The sequence below is a fragment of the Pyrus communis genome, chromosome 2 (assembly GCF_041283825.1).
Source record: "Pyrus communis isolate YQ-2024b chromosome 2, ASM4128382v1, whole genome shotgun sequence".
NCBI classification, from domain to species: Eukaryota; Viridiplantae; Streptophyta; class Magnoliopsida; order Rosales; family Rosaceae; genus Pyrus; species Pyrus communis.
The window spans coordinates 14,888,050-14,907,309 of record NC_142566.1 but is presented as its reverse complement, the minus strand read 5'-3'; the positions used below and the strand labels follow the sequence as shown (position 1 = coordinate 14,907,309).

The following is a 19,260-nucleotide window of genomic DNA, read 5'->3' as shown; positions in this document are numbered from 1 at the left end:
TTTTATGAGGTCTGTGTATTTGGGTTGGTATAATCACATCACATAATGTATATTTCTATTGTTTGGTAGTAGATAGATGCAAGTAAAGGCATAAATATATTAGATAGATGCAAGTAAAGGCATAAAGAGATTTAGGTGACAAATAATAAGCACGCGAGCATCTTACTCTATATGGTACGTACTTGTCATTTGTCAATATCCAGGGTTGTGTCATTACCTTGCCTTACCAACAGTTCAAGACTCAAGAGGAGGAATATAATATAAGCATACAGTATATTCCAAGGCTCACCACCACTATCTTTTTCACCGGAAAGCGATCCGAAGAGAATCCATTCCATCAAATTCACCCAATCAATCAATTTAGACTTTTGAAATTTAATTTAACGATTACAAACAGAGGGGCCTCTTTAAAAATTATAATAACTTTAACCGTTTGATCAAATTTTAAGAATCCAAATTAGGTGATTTGGTGAATTTGATGGAAGCCGGATCCCTTTCCTTTTTCACCATTGTTGTGATTTGGCTCGTCAAAATATCAAGGTCAAATAGATGTAAATTTTCAATTGGTGTTCAGAAAAGAGAAGTAATGTGCACAGGTTATTTCCCGTAAAAGTTGGGAAATATGTTTTTCTTTCTAGTCCCAATCAGTTTAGGATTATGAAACGTTTTCTCTTTTCTAAAAAGACTTAAGATAGGCTTGTTGGGTGCTGTTTATTCAAGTGAACAGCAGACAGAATATAAGCAGCTGAGAGAAAACAAGGGTGGAGAGCCAAGAGTGATAGAGAGATCTAAAGCAAGTTTTGGGGTTTAGCATAAAGGCTTTCAATAAGTTCTTGAAACCAAGTTGTTATTCTACATATTGCAGGTGATTTCGCAAGAGAGATTAGGCAATGTTCAATGAACCTTGCTAAATTCTTTGTGTTTGTGTGTAGCGTGTTTACTGTATTGTTCATATATCCACATAGCATCATCTTATAAGTTTGCATAATACCGGAGACTATCGATAAACAAGATCAACTAAGGGAGATAAAAATCAACCATTTAGATATCGAGTAACAGTTTATTTATTTGATATACTTAGATAACTAAAAGTTGGAAATATGTTTTTCTTTGTAATTCCAATCAGTTTTGGATTAGGAAATAAGTTAGTTTTTCCTATTCTAAAAGAATTTAATAATCATGTACTTGTAAGGCATGTAACCATGGTCTATGGACTATAAATAGGCTTGTTGGGTGTTGTTTATTCACACGAATAGGGAACATAATACAAGCAGCTAAGAAAAAACAAGGGTAGAGAGACTAGAGAGCCAAGAGTGATGGAGAGATCTAAAACAAGGTTTTGGGTTTAGCATAAAGGTTTTCAATAAGTTCTTGTAACCAAGTTATTCTACATATTGCAAGTGATTTCTCAAGAGAGATCAAGCGAAGAGTAGGCAATGTTCGTTGAACCTCACTAAATTCTTTGTGATTATGGGTGGCACGTTTACTTCATATATTCGCATAACACCATCTTATAAGTTTGCATAATAGCGGAAACTATCGATAAATAAGATCAACTAGAGGGGATTAAAATCAACAATTTAAGTATCAAGTAACAGTTTATTTATTTGATAGACTTAGATGACTAAATAACTTCTTATTCGAATGATTTTTTTTTTGTAAAGATAATCTTCAAATAAAGATTAAAGAATTAAATAGTTCCAATTATGAAATATGATATTTGCAACTTGCAAGTGGAAGAATGAGCTGCTCCTCTTTAAAGGAAGTGCAAGTATTATTCCAAAGAGAATATGCCCAATAGGCGAATATGCTGGGATTCTCCGAGCACCTTCATGCAACCGTGTCCATTGCAACTTGCCAACAACAAAGTTGACTCTCAATTCAATTCCAGGGAAAAAGATATTGGAGGAAGGAAACCACCAACCAACCTGTCTTCTCTTGCACTCAACTTTTGCTAACCCATGACCCATGACCCATGACCCATGACCCATGACCCATGACATGACTCCATTCCAAACCGTATCAAATTATCAACCTAGTTTTTGGTGGCAGAAATAGAAAAAGACAAACAATATGGATAGGCAAGCTGAGGGCATACACCTTCAACTACCACAAACCTTAAGGGTCAACATTTGCCCTTCATTACCCACATGTGGGACCCCCCCTCCTGGAGGTAGTTCCCAGACCAGAAATGTGGATATCACCCTACTGATTTTTGAATGGCTTGAAACAAATATCCAATATCCAATATCCAATATCCAATCCTATCCTATCCGATCCAATCAAATTCTCTAATTTGGTACTAATGAGAAGGGTGGAGATTTATTCAACTGAAAAATTAACTGTTTTACCTACAGCATTCCCATAGTTTTCTAAGTTACAAAGTGAAGAAAGTGAGATGGAAAAAGTGAAACTCAATAATTTAACCACACAGCATTACAAAACTCAAGATTGGTCCAAGAGCTGTTACAAAATACATGACCCTAACCCTCTCTCCCTCTCTCTCTCTCTCTCTGATCTATGTTGCTTTCATTCAAGAATTATACGCAACATCGTGAAAAACGAAATTATTTTTATTACTAAAACAGAAGAGACCGTACCCGTGAAATAAATCACAAGAATATGACCTCTTTACCCTGATGATGATCTCCAACCAAAACCAAATCTGCGAAATAACCAGTTATCTTAACTGCTAACTTCTTTTGCTGCTGCAACAACTGCCTCAACAGTGATGCCATACCCCTTGTATATTTTTCCAGCCGGTGCACTCGCCCCAAATTTATCGATTCCAATCGCCTTTCCTTTGCTTCCAACAATCTTGTGCCACCCGAATGTTGATCCAGCCTCAAGGCTAACCCTAGCTGTTACCGCAGCCGGCAAGACACTTTCCTTGTAGTCATCTGATTGATCATCAAAGAGTTCCCAAGAAACAAAGGAGACAACTCTAACAGTCTTCCCTTCTTTTCTGAGCTCATCGCCAGCTTTGGCAACAATTTCCAACTCAGATCCAGTTGCCATCAAAATGACATCTGGCTTGTTACCGGAAGAGTTGTCTGATATTGTGTAGCCTCCCTTCTCGACTCCCTCAATGGAAGTTCCAGGAAGATTGGGCAACTTTTGTCGAGAGAGGGCAAGGATGGATGGTCTCTTCCTGTTAAGGACTGCAACCCTGTACGCCCCAGCAGTCTCATTCCCATCAGCTGGGCGGAGCATCAAAATGTTGGGCATTGCCCGGAAACTTGCCAAGTGCTCAATCGGTTGATGGGTTGGTCCATCTTCTCCAAGCCCAATTGAATCGTGGGTCATAACATAGATAACTCCAGCCTCTGACAAGGCAGAGATCCTTATGGCAGCTCTCATGTAGTCAGTGAAAACAAAGAAAGTGGCACAGTAAGGAATCAGGCCAGGGCTGTGAAGGGCAATCCCATTGCAGATGGCTCCCATTCCATGCTCTCTTACACCAAACCTTACATTGCGCTCTTCTGGGGTATTCTTCTGGAAGTCTCCAAAACTTTTCAGTAAAGTCATGTTAGAAGAAGCAAGATCTGCACTTCCTCCAATAAGACCAGGAAGAACCTTCGAAAGGGCATTAAGGTTCGCTTGAGATAAATTTCGGGTAGCATCAGCTGGGGACTCAGGAGTGTACCTCTGGAAAATTGCAATTAAGAAGTCTTATAAGATGACCTTCATATCTTAAACAGATACGTTAATATAGAAAATGGTTGTAACAGACCAAGTTAGTTCTACCCCCACTAGACAGTAACCAAATGCAGGGCTCTGAAAAAAATAGGGTGTGATATCAATGCCATCCAGAATGCTTTCCCCCAACATGTTTGTGCTCATTTCCAAATAGCTCACGTATAAAATATCTAAATAAGCTAAGATGAGCAATAAAAAAAAAAATTCTACTCACCGGGAGTGCTTTTTCCCAACCAGCAGGTAGCTCACCCTTAACGATGGACTTCAGCTCTGCAGCTTCCTCCGCGTACTTCTTCTCATATTCTGCAAACTTGGCATTCCATTCAGCTTCAAGTGCAGAACCTTCGGCGGTATGGCGGCTCCAGTGACTAAGATAGAAACAAGATGATGAGTAATTAATGCTAATAGACTGATTAAAGATAGAAATTAAAACGGAGTGGTCCTTACCTTTTAACATCCTCTGGCACGTGGAAAGGCTCATATGGCCATCCAAGGTTCTTCCTGGTAGCATCAACTTCCTTGGAACCAAGTGCAGCACCATGAACACTGTATGAGTTTGCTTTGTTTGGGGATCCAAAACCAATGGTGGTTGTCACCTAAAAAATGCAAAAGTTCAACACGACATTGATTAGTATGAAATCAAAGTGAACCAACTAGACATGTTCTGGAAAAAGAAAAGAAAAACACTTTCAGCAGACAATGCCAGAATGCATATTTGGATAAATCAAATACCACAAATTGTAGATACTTTAAGTGAACTATAACAGTTAATAGACAAATAGTTTTCCATCCTATCACATCCAAATGAACATATTTGATAATCTAGAAAGAATGCAGCATATATCTGACCTTTATTAAAGTGGGTTTGTCCGTGACAGCCTTCGCTTCCTTAATGGCAGCTCGAATCTCATCATACCCAGTGTTTCCATTCTTCACCCAGATAACATGCCACCCAAGACCCTCAAAACGGGTGTCAACACTTTCGGTGAATGCAATCTCAGTGTCTCCATCAATGGAAATGTGGTTGTCATCATAGAAGGCTATCAGCTTCCCAAGCCCCCAGTGTCCTGCAAGAGAAGCAGCTTCATTTGAAATACCCTCCATTTGACAGCCATCACCCAATATACAATAACTGCATTGAAACAACACCAAAACTGCTAAGCAAAACCAAAGCATTAAAGATTTACATCAAAACAGCAGAAGGTAGAAAACAAGAGTTCAAACGTTAAGGTAATCTCACGTGTAGTGGTCAACGATCTCACTGTCTGGCTTGTTGTAACGTGCAGCCAAGTGCTTCTCAGCAAGAGCCAAACCAACAGCATTCGCAATACCTTGCCCCAAGGGACCTACATAAAATGAAAATACTCGTAAGAATACCAGCTAATGCTATTAATTGTTTTCCTTTATTAAGAGTAATCAAATTAACCATCAAGCTCAGAACTACTCAATTAAATATCGAAAATGGAAGAGAAACTAACCGGTTGTGACTTCAACACCGGGTGTCTCAAAGTTCTCAGGGTGTCCAGGGGTCTTGCTTCCCCATTGACGGAAACTCTTCAAATCTTCTTCCTACTCATTGATCCGAAATCAAATCATCAGCTTATAACCAACATTCAGTCAATCATACGAAATCAATCGGATAATTAACAAAGCTAACAGTAATCATACATTAATTTACATGTGGAGTGCTGGATGCAACTCTAATGGAACAAAGGGCTACATGCATTATGAATTTCCCAAACAAACATGCAGAACCAAATCTAATGTATGTGTGTAGAGAGAGAAAGCTAGAGAAGGGGAGAGAATATCAGAAAATTATGCTCAAAGCTACAACAATTCTCCAGCAGTGATCCAATTCTCCACCCAAAACACCAAAGTTCAATCCAAATCCACAAAACCCAAATCACTTTTCAACTCAAAAACACAAAACCCACCTTTACACTGTCGTATCCGGCAAGGTGCAGCAGAGCATACTGCAACATACATCCGTGTCCAGCAGACAACACGAACCGGTCACGGTTGAACCAGTAGGGGTTCTTGGGGTTGTACCTCATGACTTCGTCGTACAAAATATGACCCATTGGAGCACATCCCATGGGCAAACCCGGGTGACCCGAATTGGCCTTCTCCACAGCGTCAATCGCCAAGAACCGGATCGTATTCACCGACTTCTCCACCAACGACGTCTCTGTGGTCTTGTCCAGAGTCTCGACCGCGGCAGCCCGGACCGGCCGGTTGGCCCCAAGCCGGCGGCGGGGGAGACGGGAAGACGACGGTGATGACGAAGAAGAAGCTGATTTGAGGCCGGAGAAAGTGGGAAGTGTGAGGGTTGAGGAGAGGGAGACCCGGTCGGACGTGGAGTTGGAGCCGTGGTGGGAAATGGCTCGGGCCAGGAGGGCCTGGGACAGAGTAACAGATGAAGATGAAGTCATGGCTGCTGCTCTGTGGTTCTGGCTATGGCTCAGAGGGGAGAGAGAGAGAGAGAGAGAGAGAGAGAGAGAGAGAGAGCAGAGCCAGGAGAGAGAGGGAGAGTGAGGAGAGGTAGGGACTATATGAGAGTCTGAGAGAGCGGTTGGAGAGCTCTTGGTTTTATCGGGATATCAGAGCCGGGCACAAGAGGACAGGTAGAGAGATGGGCTGACCGTTAGATTGGGGGAAGGTCCGATCTTTGCCGTTGACTGAGGGTAGGAGTCGGAAATGCTCCGCCTTCCATTTATTTTCACCGTCTAAAACCAAATTGAGACATTTATTTTTGTATTTTTCTGACTTTTGTGGCGTATTTACCGAACTGGAATGGTGGTAGAAGAAGGGAAATTGAATTCCTCTCCAAATGATTCCGAAGTTTACCAAACTTTGGGAATGAAAAAATTAGTGGGCTCCACCTAAAATCAATAAACGGATTCCTGATATCCCTGGAATCCAAATACTGACTTGAAGACTTGAAGGTGGTAATTGAATTCCGGAAGAAAGCCAACATCCGGAATCAAACTTCTCTACCGAAATTACCCTGCCCTTACCATTTGCCTCCCACGATTTAACCACCCGAAGTTTTGCTGCTACCCTTCAACAATATGCTGCCCGTCAGATCGAGAAAGTTGAAGCTTAGACGGAGAGAATGAGAAATAGCTAGAGAGACTGAGAGAGAGAGAGAGAGGACGTTCTATTAGCTGTTTTACCTACAAAAATGGACGACGACCCACCGCCGGATGAGCCGACATTATCACACCACTTGTTCGGTTTTTCTGTTAAATGATTGGTCCATCAGTATCAGCGTACTGAGAGATTCAACATCTGAAAGTCTCACCACTCAAGCTTTCTCTCAGATTCCCGGAAAATGGATACTAAATTCTCACGATCCAAACAGAGGGCTAACGCGGCAGCTGTGCTTCGGAAATCATGGTACCACCTCAGGCTGTCGGTAAGGCACCTAACCCGGGTTCCCACTTGGGATGCCATTGTATTGACGGCGGCAAGCGAGACAGTGCGGAACGGACGAAGATAACAAAGTGAAAAGGGACTGGAAAAAAATAGAAAAAAAAAATGATGTAGTGAACCCGTGGGGGTTCTAGAAAGCTGTTGGGAGACTTATTTTCCATTACTTAGATTAAGGATAGTTTAGTAATCATATTAATTTTCATTCCGATTCAGGTGAATTGGTATACAATTTATATGAATTTCGTTTCATTTTTACTCCAATTCCATAACATTTAAGTAAACAGCTTCAACAATAATTCGATTCTGACTCCTCCTTAATCCAATTCCTCCTCAATTCAATTCCTCCTCAATCAAATTCCTCTATTTTGATTAAGGTTACATTGTGTTGAAAATCAATTTAAGGTAGTTTGAAAATGTTTTTAAAATGACAGAAAGTGCTTATAGTGAAATAGATATTAGGTTTCAGAAGCAATTAAAATGTTTTTTGAAGGAATCACTGGATATGTGCTTCTTACAAAAAACACTTAAACGTTTTTCTAGGATTCACTTGAATTTTATTAAGGATTAGTTTCAAAAATATTTTCACCAAAACTATTTTCAGTCATTTGAAAAGCACTTTAAAACGAGCCCTTCATTTGGGAGAAATTATTTTGATTTGGTTGTTCCACCTTGGTTTGTCCGATGGTTATTCTTTGTATGGATTTTTATGATTGGTAATTTTAGGATCTAGTTGCTATCTTAGTGGTGGTTAGATTGGGCACACAATCATAAAAGGGAAACATTTTTTTCACGACTTTCAAGTGATGGTGATGTTCATCACATAATTTATAAGAAACTGTTATTAGCATTTCAAAAATCTCAATTTGCACTCCTCACAAGTGTATTTTCCTTTCTAAAATAAAAAGTTTAGAGTCTCAAATGAGAATTTTGGAGTACCAATAATAATTTCCTATGTATATAGTTCGATAAGTTTAAATGTCGAGATTTATATAATGCATAGACACAAATCTCTAAATTTAAACTGTTTTTAGATCTTAATTGAGATGAAAGAGGGGATTAATTATGGATGGGATAAGGAATTCATAATTTAGAATGTTAGGATACTTCAAAGGAGGGGGCTTATTTTTCTCACATAAGAAAATCTTTGTTAAAAAGGGCAACCGAAAAAAAAAAAAAAACAACCCACAATGATTGGTTATTGAGGAAGGTTTTTTTTTTTGTTTTGTTTTGTTTTTTTGTTTTTTTTTTTTGTTTTTTGAAAACAATTTTGGTGGGTTGTTGGAGAGTAGGGACTGAGGAAGATGAAAGAGTTTTGGTGAGTAGGGATGGTGTTTTCAGATTTGTTCAAAAATAAAGAGTAAAAAGTCGGTTAACCCCTTTGCCTTCAAAATTCAAAGCCCCTATTCGACCATCAACGGTTCAAAATTTGCAACTCTTACTCTTATGTTTGATGAGTGCCAACTTTTTATTTTATTTTATGGGTAATATAAGGCTTTGGATCCTCTCCTGAGCTAATGGAGAGGATCCTCTTGACCAATCATTGTGGGTCGTTGGATTTTTATCCAACGACTACAAACAGGGGATCCCGTTAAAGTTGTAATGATTGTAGTCGTTGGATAAAAATCCAACGGCCCACGATGATTGGTCAGGAATATCCTCTCCATTAGCTCAGAACAGGATCCAAATCCGTAATATAAAACCCTTAGGGTGTGTTTGTTTGGCCTCACTATCTTTCACTAGATTAGACTGTATTAACTATCAATGAAATCCCGTGTGTTGTTGCATGCACGGACTAAAGTTAACGAGACTAGGGATTCGCTCCGACTATTTCCCTCGCTAGGAGGTCTTAGCGAGAGCGCCCTGAGACCATAGGACTGCTAAGCCCTTCGTCTGGTTTGTCCTCTTCTCCTTTCATCCACTCTCGACTCTCCATTTTCTTGAGCACCGACAACCACCATCACACCACCACTCCCAACTTTAGCGAGATACACTGCTAGCCCAACACTACACACTCTCTCTCTTTCTCGCCTCAAACCCAGAATTTCGAATGAGGAAGATCCCGCTTTCTTTGTTGTTCGTCTTGCTCTAGCAGTCCTCTGATTCACCTCCGAGGAATATCTCGTTCTAGCACTCCTTGATTCAATTCCTCCGAGTTTCTGGAGGTTAATTCTTTGATTTCCTGTATTTTTATTGGGGTGTTTAATTTTGTTTGGTTGGTAGGAAAGCTGAGAAATTGGTTTCTATTGAGATCCAAGGAAAGCAAGCATCCTTGGCAATTTTTGGTAGAATTGCAGGGGAAGAAGAAACGAAATGAAAAGGCTTGAATTTGTTGCAGGCCATTGATGGACAAGATTTTTTTTTGGGAAATCGGTGATCAGCTTTTGGAGAAATCTGGAGATCATGCAGCTTATGGAACTCTCTAGGTTGAGTCAATGAAAATATCTGAATCAAAAAGTAATAAAATATTAATAAAATAATTAAAAAATAGTAAAAAAAATATTTAGATTCTAAAAATAATTTAGTCCGTGACTTAGTTCGATACTACACCAAATATTTTATTATTCATGTCCTGCTTAGTCCATGCCAAGACAGTCCAGTTTAGTCCTTTAAGCTAGTCTAATCCAAAATAGTCCGGTGTAACAAACGCACATTTATAATCTTAAAAATAAAAATAAAAAATTAAGCAGCACTTGGCTGCTAGTCTACTCACATGATTCCATTTAAACAAAATTAAATTATTAATTTTATATCAACCTATTCAACACTTTATTCCCCTTCCGTCCCTCCGTACCCTCAATCAATGCTGTCATCCGTGGCAATTCTAGGAACTTTTCCAAGTGGAAGTGGAAGTGAAATGTACCTAGATTTTATTTAAACAAGAGCCTCCGTAATAAAACTCTTCATTAATTTGGAATGACCTAAAATTGGGTCATATCATTAAATAAAGTTAGGAAGGTGCACTAAAAAAAATTGAAGTTTCATCATAAAATTAATTGACAATCTGTGGAGTAACCAAATTTACTTGTAAGCCCATGCAACCTTTCACCAATGTGAGACTATTTTACTTTCATATTTTCACAGGCCCCCTCCCGTTTGGTGAATTTCAAGCCAAACACGTGAACAACACAAATTGGGTGACGTGGAGCACGTGAGGCCGCTAAGCTTCACACGTGGGCCAACCTTGCTCTAATACCATGAAGAAAGTTGAGGTTCCACCATAAAACCAATTGACAATATGAGGAGTAACCCAACTTACTTATAAAAGCCCATACAAAGCTTTTATTTTCACCAATGTGTGACTGTTTTACCTTCACATTCTCGCATGGAGCACTTGTTCAAACACCTTGTGACAAGTCTCCATGTTACAAGCAAAGCTTCGAGTCTGGATATTCAGATGGGCAAGTGACACCTCTTGCCCTTTCGTGTAGCCACCACCGCTCTTAAGTCTTTGTATTTGCCTCGTTCCTACTGCTTGAAAAATATAACATAAGCATAACTCAAGTAGTTAAGAACATCTAAGATCTTGTGTTCAAATCCCGCCTTAACTTTAAACACTAGTTTGGCATTTAAGTAGCCATTACTAGATCAAAGCATGCTTACTACGAAAGTTCGTATATGGTCAAGGGGTAACTTCACCGGCAACCCTCACAAGGTTGCTTATCATGATGAGTACCGTTACCTATTTGTTGATGCATTGTGAAACTTCTTTATGTCGATGGGTTACAACCATTCACGTGTGCATGCATGGGTGACTTAACGTTTATCTCAACACAATAGAAGGATAACCAATCACCAAAATGCATAACAAAATTAAAGCGTGAATCTTGTCCAAGCAATACTTGTAAGGGAAGTGGTTTATGCACTCTCGTTTACTACTTGTGCACTCCTCCCCTTTTCTAGCCATTAAATTGAATAACGAAGAATTAGTGGAATTCAATGAAATACTCCAACTAGTAATACTACATGATATAGCGCGCAACGTGGTAGGAAAATAAAATGAACAATACAGGTATAAAAATAATAGATATGTAGGGTTCACTATCTCCTAAATACGAGAAGAAACCTAAAAATCTTAAGAACTTTGCTTCTAGTACTAGCCTACGACGTAGACAACTAGAAAAACAAAGCAACACTCTTAAACAAGAGAAAAACACTTAAAAAACGAGTTTACAACTCAATTTCAATATGATAATTGAAACAAATTCTACAAACTTTCTACCCTATAAATACAAATATTTATAGGCTTACAATTAAGTGAGAAATATAAAAAGACAAATAAAATAAACCCTTAAAAAATAACTCCTAGAAAACTAAAAGATTTCAGTTAATCCTAAAAATCTCGTAAGCCACAAATTTAAAACAAGATACATGCATTATAGCTCTAAAATGCATGTATCTTATTATATTAGTTTAGTTCTAGCTCTCAATTATTTAATATAATAATGCCCTTGGTCCATGACCTGCATCACTCACAATATATGATTTCACTGGATACACCAAGATTGTGGGAGAGATAGATCCCTTTTTACAAATTCTAACTGCATTCAACTAAAAGGTTTGGTCACACATGGAAGAGGTTCCACTATAAAACTATTTAACAATATAAGAATTAGTTCATTTTACTTATAAACTCATGGAAGGCCTCTCCTTCCAGCAATGTGTGATTCATTCTCAACCCCCATCCCCACACGTGTGACGAATGTTTAAGTTTAACATGTAGACAACACAAGTCGAGTGCTGAGCATGTGTGGGCTTCACTTCACATGTGAGACAACCTGCTCTGATATCATGAAAAAAGTTGAGGTTCCATCATAAAACCAATTGCTAATATGAGGAATAGCTCTATTTACTTAGGAACACATACAAGATCCCTCCTCGACTCCTCCCATCAATGTGATATTCATTCTCAACCGCATATACATGCACCATACCCCACATCATCAAAACAATAACACTAAGACACCATAAGTTTTATAAATTTTAAACACCAATTAATTTAGTATAAAACCTGACAAATTCTTAACAATCTTATATAAGTAAAAATTCACTAAAAAGCTATATTTTAAGTTATTCAAAGATGGTGGGCTGCACACTAAGGAAACTCATTTACAAAAGTAAACTTTCCACCAATTAGTCAAGACACTGCAAACCATACGCTGCGTTTGGAGAGAAAATCTGCCTTATCACCAAGTGTATACAAAGAACCTCCCGCGTTTGGGGGGCGACAAAGAGAGTTCTTCTTACAATCATTTGCAGTTATGGTACCACTCACTTCACAGGTTGTTAGACAAATAAGGAATATGGTTGGAGTCCTTGTGTAATTGTATATAATATTATTATTGGAAGAATAAGCCGTCCTACAGCCGTCAAGCCGTCCTACAGCCGTCAAGCCGTCAAGCCGTCCTACCTTGTCCTACCTACACACTAGCCGTCCTACAGCCGTCAAGCCGTCCTACAGCCGTCCTACCTTGTCCTACCTACACACTAGGACGGCTACCTTGTCCTCTACAGCTGTCCTACCTTGTCCTACCTACACACTAGGACGGCTACCTTGTCCTACCTACACATTTGTATCATGTATATATATCCTTGTAATCTTGTAGAGAAAAATTAATGAGAAAAAGCATTCTCTTCCATATTTTCCACAAAGCATTCTCTTCCATATTTTCTACACATTCTCTTCCATATTTTCTACATGGTATCCAGAGCAGGTTTATAACCCTAGCCCTAATTTTTTTTGGGCAGCTTTCTCTGCCGTTCCCATGGCTGTTCGTGGCCCGTCCCGTCCCTCCTCTGCTCGTCCTCCCCTCCATTGCACCTATTGCAATTTTGATTATCATACCCGAGACACCTGCCATAAACTTCATGGCTATCCCGTTGGCCATCCCCTCCATGGCCAACCGTGGCGACCACCGCGCCGTGCCACTGCTTCCAGTTCTTCCCGCAGCCATGCACCTTCCAGTCCTCCCCGGCAGCCACGGTTTTCTGCTTCCCGGCCCCATAATTTCACCCAGGCCCATCACGTGCAAGGAACCTAGGCCCCCGCCTCCTCTTCTACTCCAGCGACCCACCAAGTGCACGGGGCCCAGCCCACTTTGCATGACTTGCAGCTTGCCATGCCTGACCTCTCTGCCGAGCAGTACTCCCGTGTTCTAGCTGCTCTACGTGACACCACCACCCCTCCTCAGGCCAATGCCGTTCTCACTACTGATTTTGCCCAAGGTTTGTTACCTGTCACCTCTCGTCATGGTCAATGGATTCTTGACAGTGGTGCTACGGATCATATTACTTCTTCCGCTTCATGTTTGGTTAATCGTTCTCCTTCACATTTGCCGCCTGTTTCTTTGCCTAGTGGTGATTCCGCTCCCATTACTTTTACCGGCACTCTTCCTTTAAATTCATCAGTTACTTTGAAGGATGTTTTATGTGTCCCTAATTTCCGAGTGGACCTTTTATCGGTTGGTAAACTTACAGATGGATTATCGTGTTCCATAACCTTCTTTCCTTCTTGGTGTGTTTTGCAGGACTTGGTTTCGAAGGCAATGATTGGTGTGGGTAAGCGACGTGGCGATCTGTATTACCTTGTGGCCCTTACCTCTTCTCTCCCCACCCGTCAACCTCTCTGCAACATCATTACCATCCCCTCCTCCTTCTGGCATAGGCGTCTTGGTCACCCCTCCTCCACTCGTTTGCAAGCTTTAGCATCTAGCTCTCTTAATTGTACTTTTGATTCTAGTCATATTTGTGATGTTTGTCCGTTGGCAAAACAAACTCGTCAACCTTTTCTTTTGAGTTCAATTTCATCAACTTTCCCTTTTGCTTTAATTCATTGTGATATTTGGGGCCCGAATCGTCAATCTTCTCTTTCTGGTGCTCATTATTTCTTAACCATTGTGGATGATTTTTCTCGCTTTACGTGGGTCTTCCTCATGAAACATAAATCCGACACTCAACAATTAATTAAGGATTTTTTTGCTTATGTCACTACCCAATTCCGCACTACCATCCAATGCATTCGTACTGACAATGGTGGTGAATTTTTATCTCTTCGTAGTTTTTTCTCTGATCATGGGGTGCTTTTACAAACTTCTTGTGTTTATACCCCCCAACAAAATGGCGTTGTTGAAAGAAAACATCGTCATCTTCTTGAAACCGCTCGCGCCCTTCGTTTTCAATCCCATCTTCCTATCAAGTTTTGGGGGGAATGTGTTCTTACCGCTACTTATCTCATCAATCGTCTCCCTACCCGTCTTCTCCATCATAAATCCCCATTTGAGGTTCTCTTTTCGAAAACCCCATCTTATGACCACTTCCGCGTCTTTGGTTGTCTGGCATATGCCACCTCTGTCACTCCCACCACCAAATTTTCCCCTCGGGCTCATTGTTGCATTTTTCTCGGTTATCCTCATGGACAAAAGGCCTATACCCTTTACGATCTCGACAATCACCGCATTTTCACTAGTCGAGATGTCATCTTTCACGAAACTACTTTCCCTTATGCCGTTTCTCACCCTCCTATCCCATCCTCTTCGCCTACCCTACCCATCCCACCCCCTCTGGACTTTACATATAACCCACCCCTTCCTGCCCCGACGCCTCACCCTCCTCTACCTTCCTCCCCTTCCACGCCTCTCACAGATTCCCTTGCTGCCCCATTACCCGTTCCTCCCCATGCCCCTGCCCTCTCGGCATCCCCTCCTTCCCCCCCGCTACTTCCTTACCTTTCACCCTTTTACCCACGGACATCCCTACCCCCCCCCCCCACTACCTACCAATCCTCCCCTTCCCCGCACCTCTTCCCGTGCCCATAAACCTCCATCCTATTTAAAAGACTACGTTTGCTCGCAGGTGATTCTGCCATCCCACCCATCTTCGACTTCGCAACCCGGTTCTACACAAGGTACGCGATATCCACTTTGTAATTTTCTCTCTTATCACCGTTACTCTCCCAGGCATTTTTCTTACATTAACTCTGTCAGTCGGACTGTGGAGCCTTCCTCCTTTGCCGAGGCTGCCACTGACCCCAATTGGCAACGTGCTATGACTGAGGCGCTTCAAGCTTTACATGCTAATGGTACTTGGACTTTAACTTCCTTGCCCCCTGGCAAAATTCCCATTGGTTGTAAGTGGGTGTACAAACTCAAGCACAATTCCGACGGCTCTATTGACCGCTACAAAGCTCGTTTGGTTGCTAAAGGCTTCACTCAGGCTGAAGGTATTGATTATCATGACACTTTTTCTCCTACTGCTAAGATGATTACGGTGCGTTGTCTTCTTGCTCTTGCTGCTAGTCAGTCTTGGTCTCTTCATCAGCTTGATGTTAATAATGCTTTCTTACATGGTGACTTACATGAACGAACTCGTCACATTGAGATGGATTGTCACTTTATACGAGATAAGATTGTAGATGGCACAATAGAGACCAAGCATGTGGGTACGGCACAACAGTTGGCAGACTTGTTTACCAAACCTCTTGGGAAAGAAAAGTTTTCGGGTATGTTACGCAAGTTGGGAGTTCTTGACATCCACTCTCCAACTTGAGGGGGAGTGTTAGACAAATAAGGAATATGGTTGGAGTCCTTGTGTAATTGTATATAATATTATTATTGGAAGAATAAGTCGTCCTACAGCCGTCAAGCCGTCCTACCTTGTCCTACCTACACACTAGCCGTCCTACAGCCGTCAAGCCGTCCTACAGCCGTCCTACCTTGTCCTACCTACACACTAGGACGGCTACCTTGTCCTACCTACACATTTGTATCATGTATATATATCCTTGTAATCTTGTAGAGAAAAATTAATGAGAAAAAGCATTCTCTTCCATATTTTCCACAAAGCATTCTCTTCCATATTTTCTACACATAGTCTTCCATATTTTCTACACAGGTTCTATTCTCAGTGATGTATTTGCACAAAACAGTGATGCCTATAGAAAGAGATGAAATAGTTCCCCTTTTCCCTTCTCTGATCTCTTACAACTGCTGGAACTAAATGAAGTAACGCCCATTTACTCGAAGACGAAAGGAAAAAACCAAACTGATGAATAAACCTCGTCCAATTTGTCTAGCTACGCATTCCGTTCATCACCATTCCAATGCAATATGACTCGATTGGTGCAACAATATGACAAAAGCGTACAAATGGATGGCCATATCATACACATTACACCAAATAGGGTAAGAAAATAACAAACCAATTTCAGTAACTTCTTTGTAATTAATTCCCCCACCGAGGATGTTATCTAGATCATCAGCAGATGTAGTGATGCGTGGAAATGACAACTCTTCATGGAGCATTTCCCAAGCACTTTGTGCATGTAAAAGGGACTGAACAAGTTGCCTTGTGACTTCAGTTTTCAAAATATACAAAAATGGTGGCATAAGATGTATGTTCAAGTAATTGTTCCAAAATTTAAGATAAAAACAAAAATTTGTACTGTAAATATAATGACTGAAGTTGCAGAAACAAACACAGACAAATCCAATACCACAAAATAGTTACACAAAGACAAAAATTACGGTAATTATTGCTGCGCTTGTGATCAATGGTAATGCAAGACAACCAACAAAGAGGTAACTTAAGTTCAAAAAAAAAAAAAAAACCAAAATGGAGGAAAAATGTCAAGTAATCAAAGTATTATACGACTCAATGATGGAAATCATACAGGAAGAACCACATTATTGCCCTAAATTTGATGAAAAATCATGGACAAATGGGGGTCAAAGCATTACTTAGCTCCTGTGAGCTTAATTGATGCTAGTTAAGTCATTGTATTTGGCTCGTGTGAACTTCCTAGTGAAGCCACAAGGCCATAAATAAGGACACCAGAAGGATAATGACATTCCGCATAACTGTGGCACACAAAGAATACAAATTTGTTTAAGGATAAGATAGTATAGGGTAGTGAGATGTTATATCGTCAAATTGTAAATTTGGATGATGGATTAGACAAATCTTTGTTTCAATGTATGTTCCTGCTTAACAATATGGAAAGAGAACATTTAACACGCTTATATAGATAAAAGAGATCATTACCGTTGACAATAGCATTGTTTTTACCTGGTTGGTCCAACCCATGATTGAGTGAGGCAACCTTCAGGATTTCAAGAGCTTTACTCTCTGGAGTTTTCAGTTCTGTCCAACTAGGAATGCTGGAAAACTTTAACCATCACATCTGAAAACTTAACCAAAATACCAAAAAGGGACCAAAATTCATTGTAAAAAAAAGTTGTATAACGCATCATATAGAAAAATCTGCAAATTACATTACTCTGTTACTGCAGTAACATCTACAACCAATTCAACCCATAAAGCAAAGAAAACTTTAGATTGTTTTTCGAAATGTTAAGTACTATTTGTAGTATTTAAACATCCTCTGCACTGTTTCATAAGAACCTTTGAACCACCTCAACTAATCCATTTCATATAACAAAAAAGAATACCCGTTTCAAATTTATATGGAAACTCGGTAGTATGAAGAAATTTTTCAAAGTGCCCATTATTTCATTGGGTGCTACATGTGTCATGAAATAAGTGCTACATGATGCGAAATATATTAAGCACACAAATTAAACCCTCTTCTGACAATTGTAGCAAAGTATGTAAATAGGGATCGTTCAAAACCGGGGATTAGGAGGGATTGCTAAACTCTTGAAAACTGACCTAAGAACTCCAAAACAAAGTTAAAAACACTAATTTGGACTCAAAGAATGAAAAACCAAAGTTAAAACACTAAAACAAAACAAAAACTCAAAACAGCAACTAGAAGACTCAAAACTGCCTAAAAACCACTTTCTGGGCAGTTTTGAGCACCTACACTAATTTGGACGAAATTGGTTGAAAACTTGACTCAAAACACTTAAAAACATGAACCAAAACAATTTCTAACTAAATTGAGACTTCAAAGTAAAGGGGGATTTGATTTGGACGAAATTAAAGTTGAGAAAACAGATTGCAAAGTAAAACTGATTTTGAAACGTTTTTGGGGTTTTTAATGGATGATGGACTAGTTAGGGGTTCTTTCTCCACACATGACAAGTATGCAAATGACTCGATTTCCAGTTATTCCTTCATAGAATTATGAATGACAATGCCCCAAATTAACCGTGACATCACTAGTTAATTCTCAAGTTTTCCTTGTGTTATTGAATTGGATGACATCATACGACAACCCAAAGTATTCTTCAAAAGTTCCTTACATGACATCATAATAAAGATACAATCAAAGATCATTACGTTCAATGAAAACTATAAGCATTGACAAAGCACTTGTGACTATGACATCATGACACTTATGCTAGGAATTGAACTTAACGCGATTGTGACTAGCAACCTTCACTACTTGTGAATATAAGTGTGTGACAATTATGTGAAACAAACTTATATTCTAGCATCATATTCATGCAAGCCAATTAAGTGTCGACCCCTAATTAACAAACACAAATACGTTATTACTCGCACAGTGATGCGAGATTTATACGCACACAAATTAAACCCTCTTTTTGTCAAATTGTAGTGAAGTGTATAAGTAGGGATCGTTCTGGACCGGGGATTAGGGGGGATTGTTAATCACTTGGATTTGACTTAAAAACGTAAAAACACAATATAAAACACTATTTAATGCTCGAAGAAAGCAAAACTAAAAATAAGAAAGATTAAGACTAAGACTTCAACGAAATAGGGGGGAATTGGATTTGGACGAATTTAAACTAAAATGGATACTTGGAAACAAAACAAATTGTAAATATGGATTTGACGGAAATGAATGGATGGGAAGCTAGCTAAGGGGTTCATCTCTATACATGTTATACTTGCATACAAAACGATTTCTAATTGCTTTTCAATAAACCATGAATTTTCAACGCCCCGGGTTAATTAGGTCCGCTTAAATTAACCGTCAAGTTTTCCTTAAGTTAATGAATTGGATGATTGCATACGACAATCCAAAGCATTCCTCACAAGTTCCCTACATGAATTGCATAATAGAGATACAAGCAAGAATCATTAAGCAACATGAAAACTATAAGTGTTGACGAGGCATTCGTTACTATGATTGCATGAAACTTATGCCAAGAATTTGTTTAACGCGATTGTTTATAAGCAACCTCCACTACTTGTGAATATAAG

At 39.6% G+C, this 19,260-nt stretch overlaps 1 protein-coding gene across 1 annotated transcript; it reads right to left on the bottom strand.

Moving 5' to 3' along the window:
* Positions 1–2,399: 2,399 nt before the first annotated feature.
* Positions 2,400–7,252, bottom strand: LOC137748144 (transketolase, chloroplastic). The gene is made up of 7 exons (XM_068488235.2): positions 5,634–7,252; positions 5,178–5,268; positions 4,940–5,045; positions 4,549–4,831; positions 4,147–4,295; positions 3,914–4,067; positions 2,400–3,648 (listed from the first exon to the last, which is right to left on the bottom strand). Exons 1-7 carry the CDS (start codon positions 6,129–6,131, stop codon positions 2,686–2,688), a joined length of 2,244 nt encoding a protein of 747 aa, XP_068344336.2. The 5' UTR covers positions 6,132–7,252; the 3' UTR covers positions 2,400–2,685.
* Between the last annotated feature and the right edge of the window lie 12,008 nt (positions 7,253–19,260).

Coding starts and splice junctions, on each gene's coding strand:
- LOC137748144 (XM_068488235.2), bottom strand. CDS start 6,131: ATGACTTCATCTTCATCTGTTACTCTGTCCCAGGCCCTCCTGGCCCGA. Junction 4,832..4,939: donor GAGATCGTTGACCACTACAC/GTGAGATTACCT, acceptor GTTTCAATGCAG/TTATTGTATATTGGGTGATG. Junction 4,296..4,548: donor ACAAACCCACTTTAATAAAG/GTCAGATATATG, acceptor TGCATTTTTTAG/GTGACAACCACCATTGGTTT.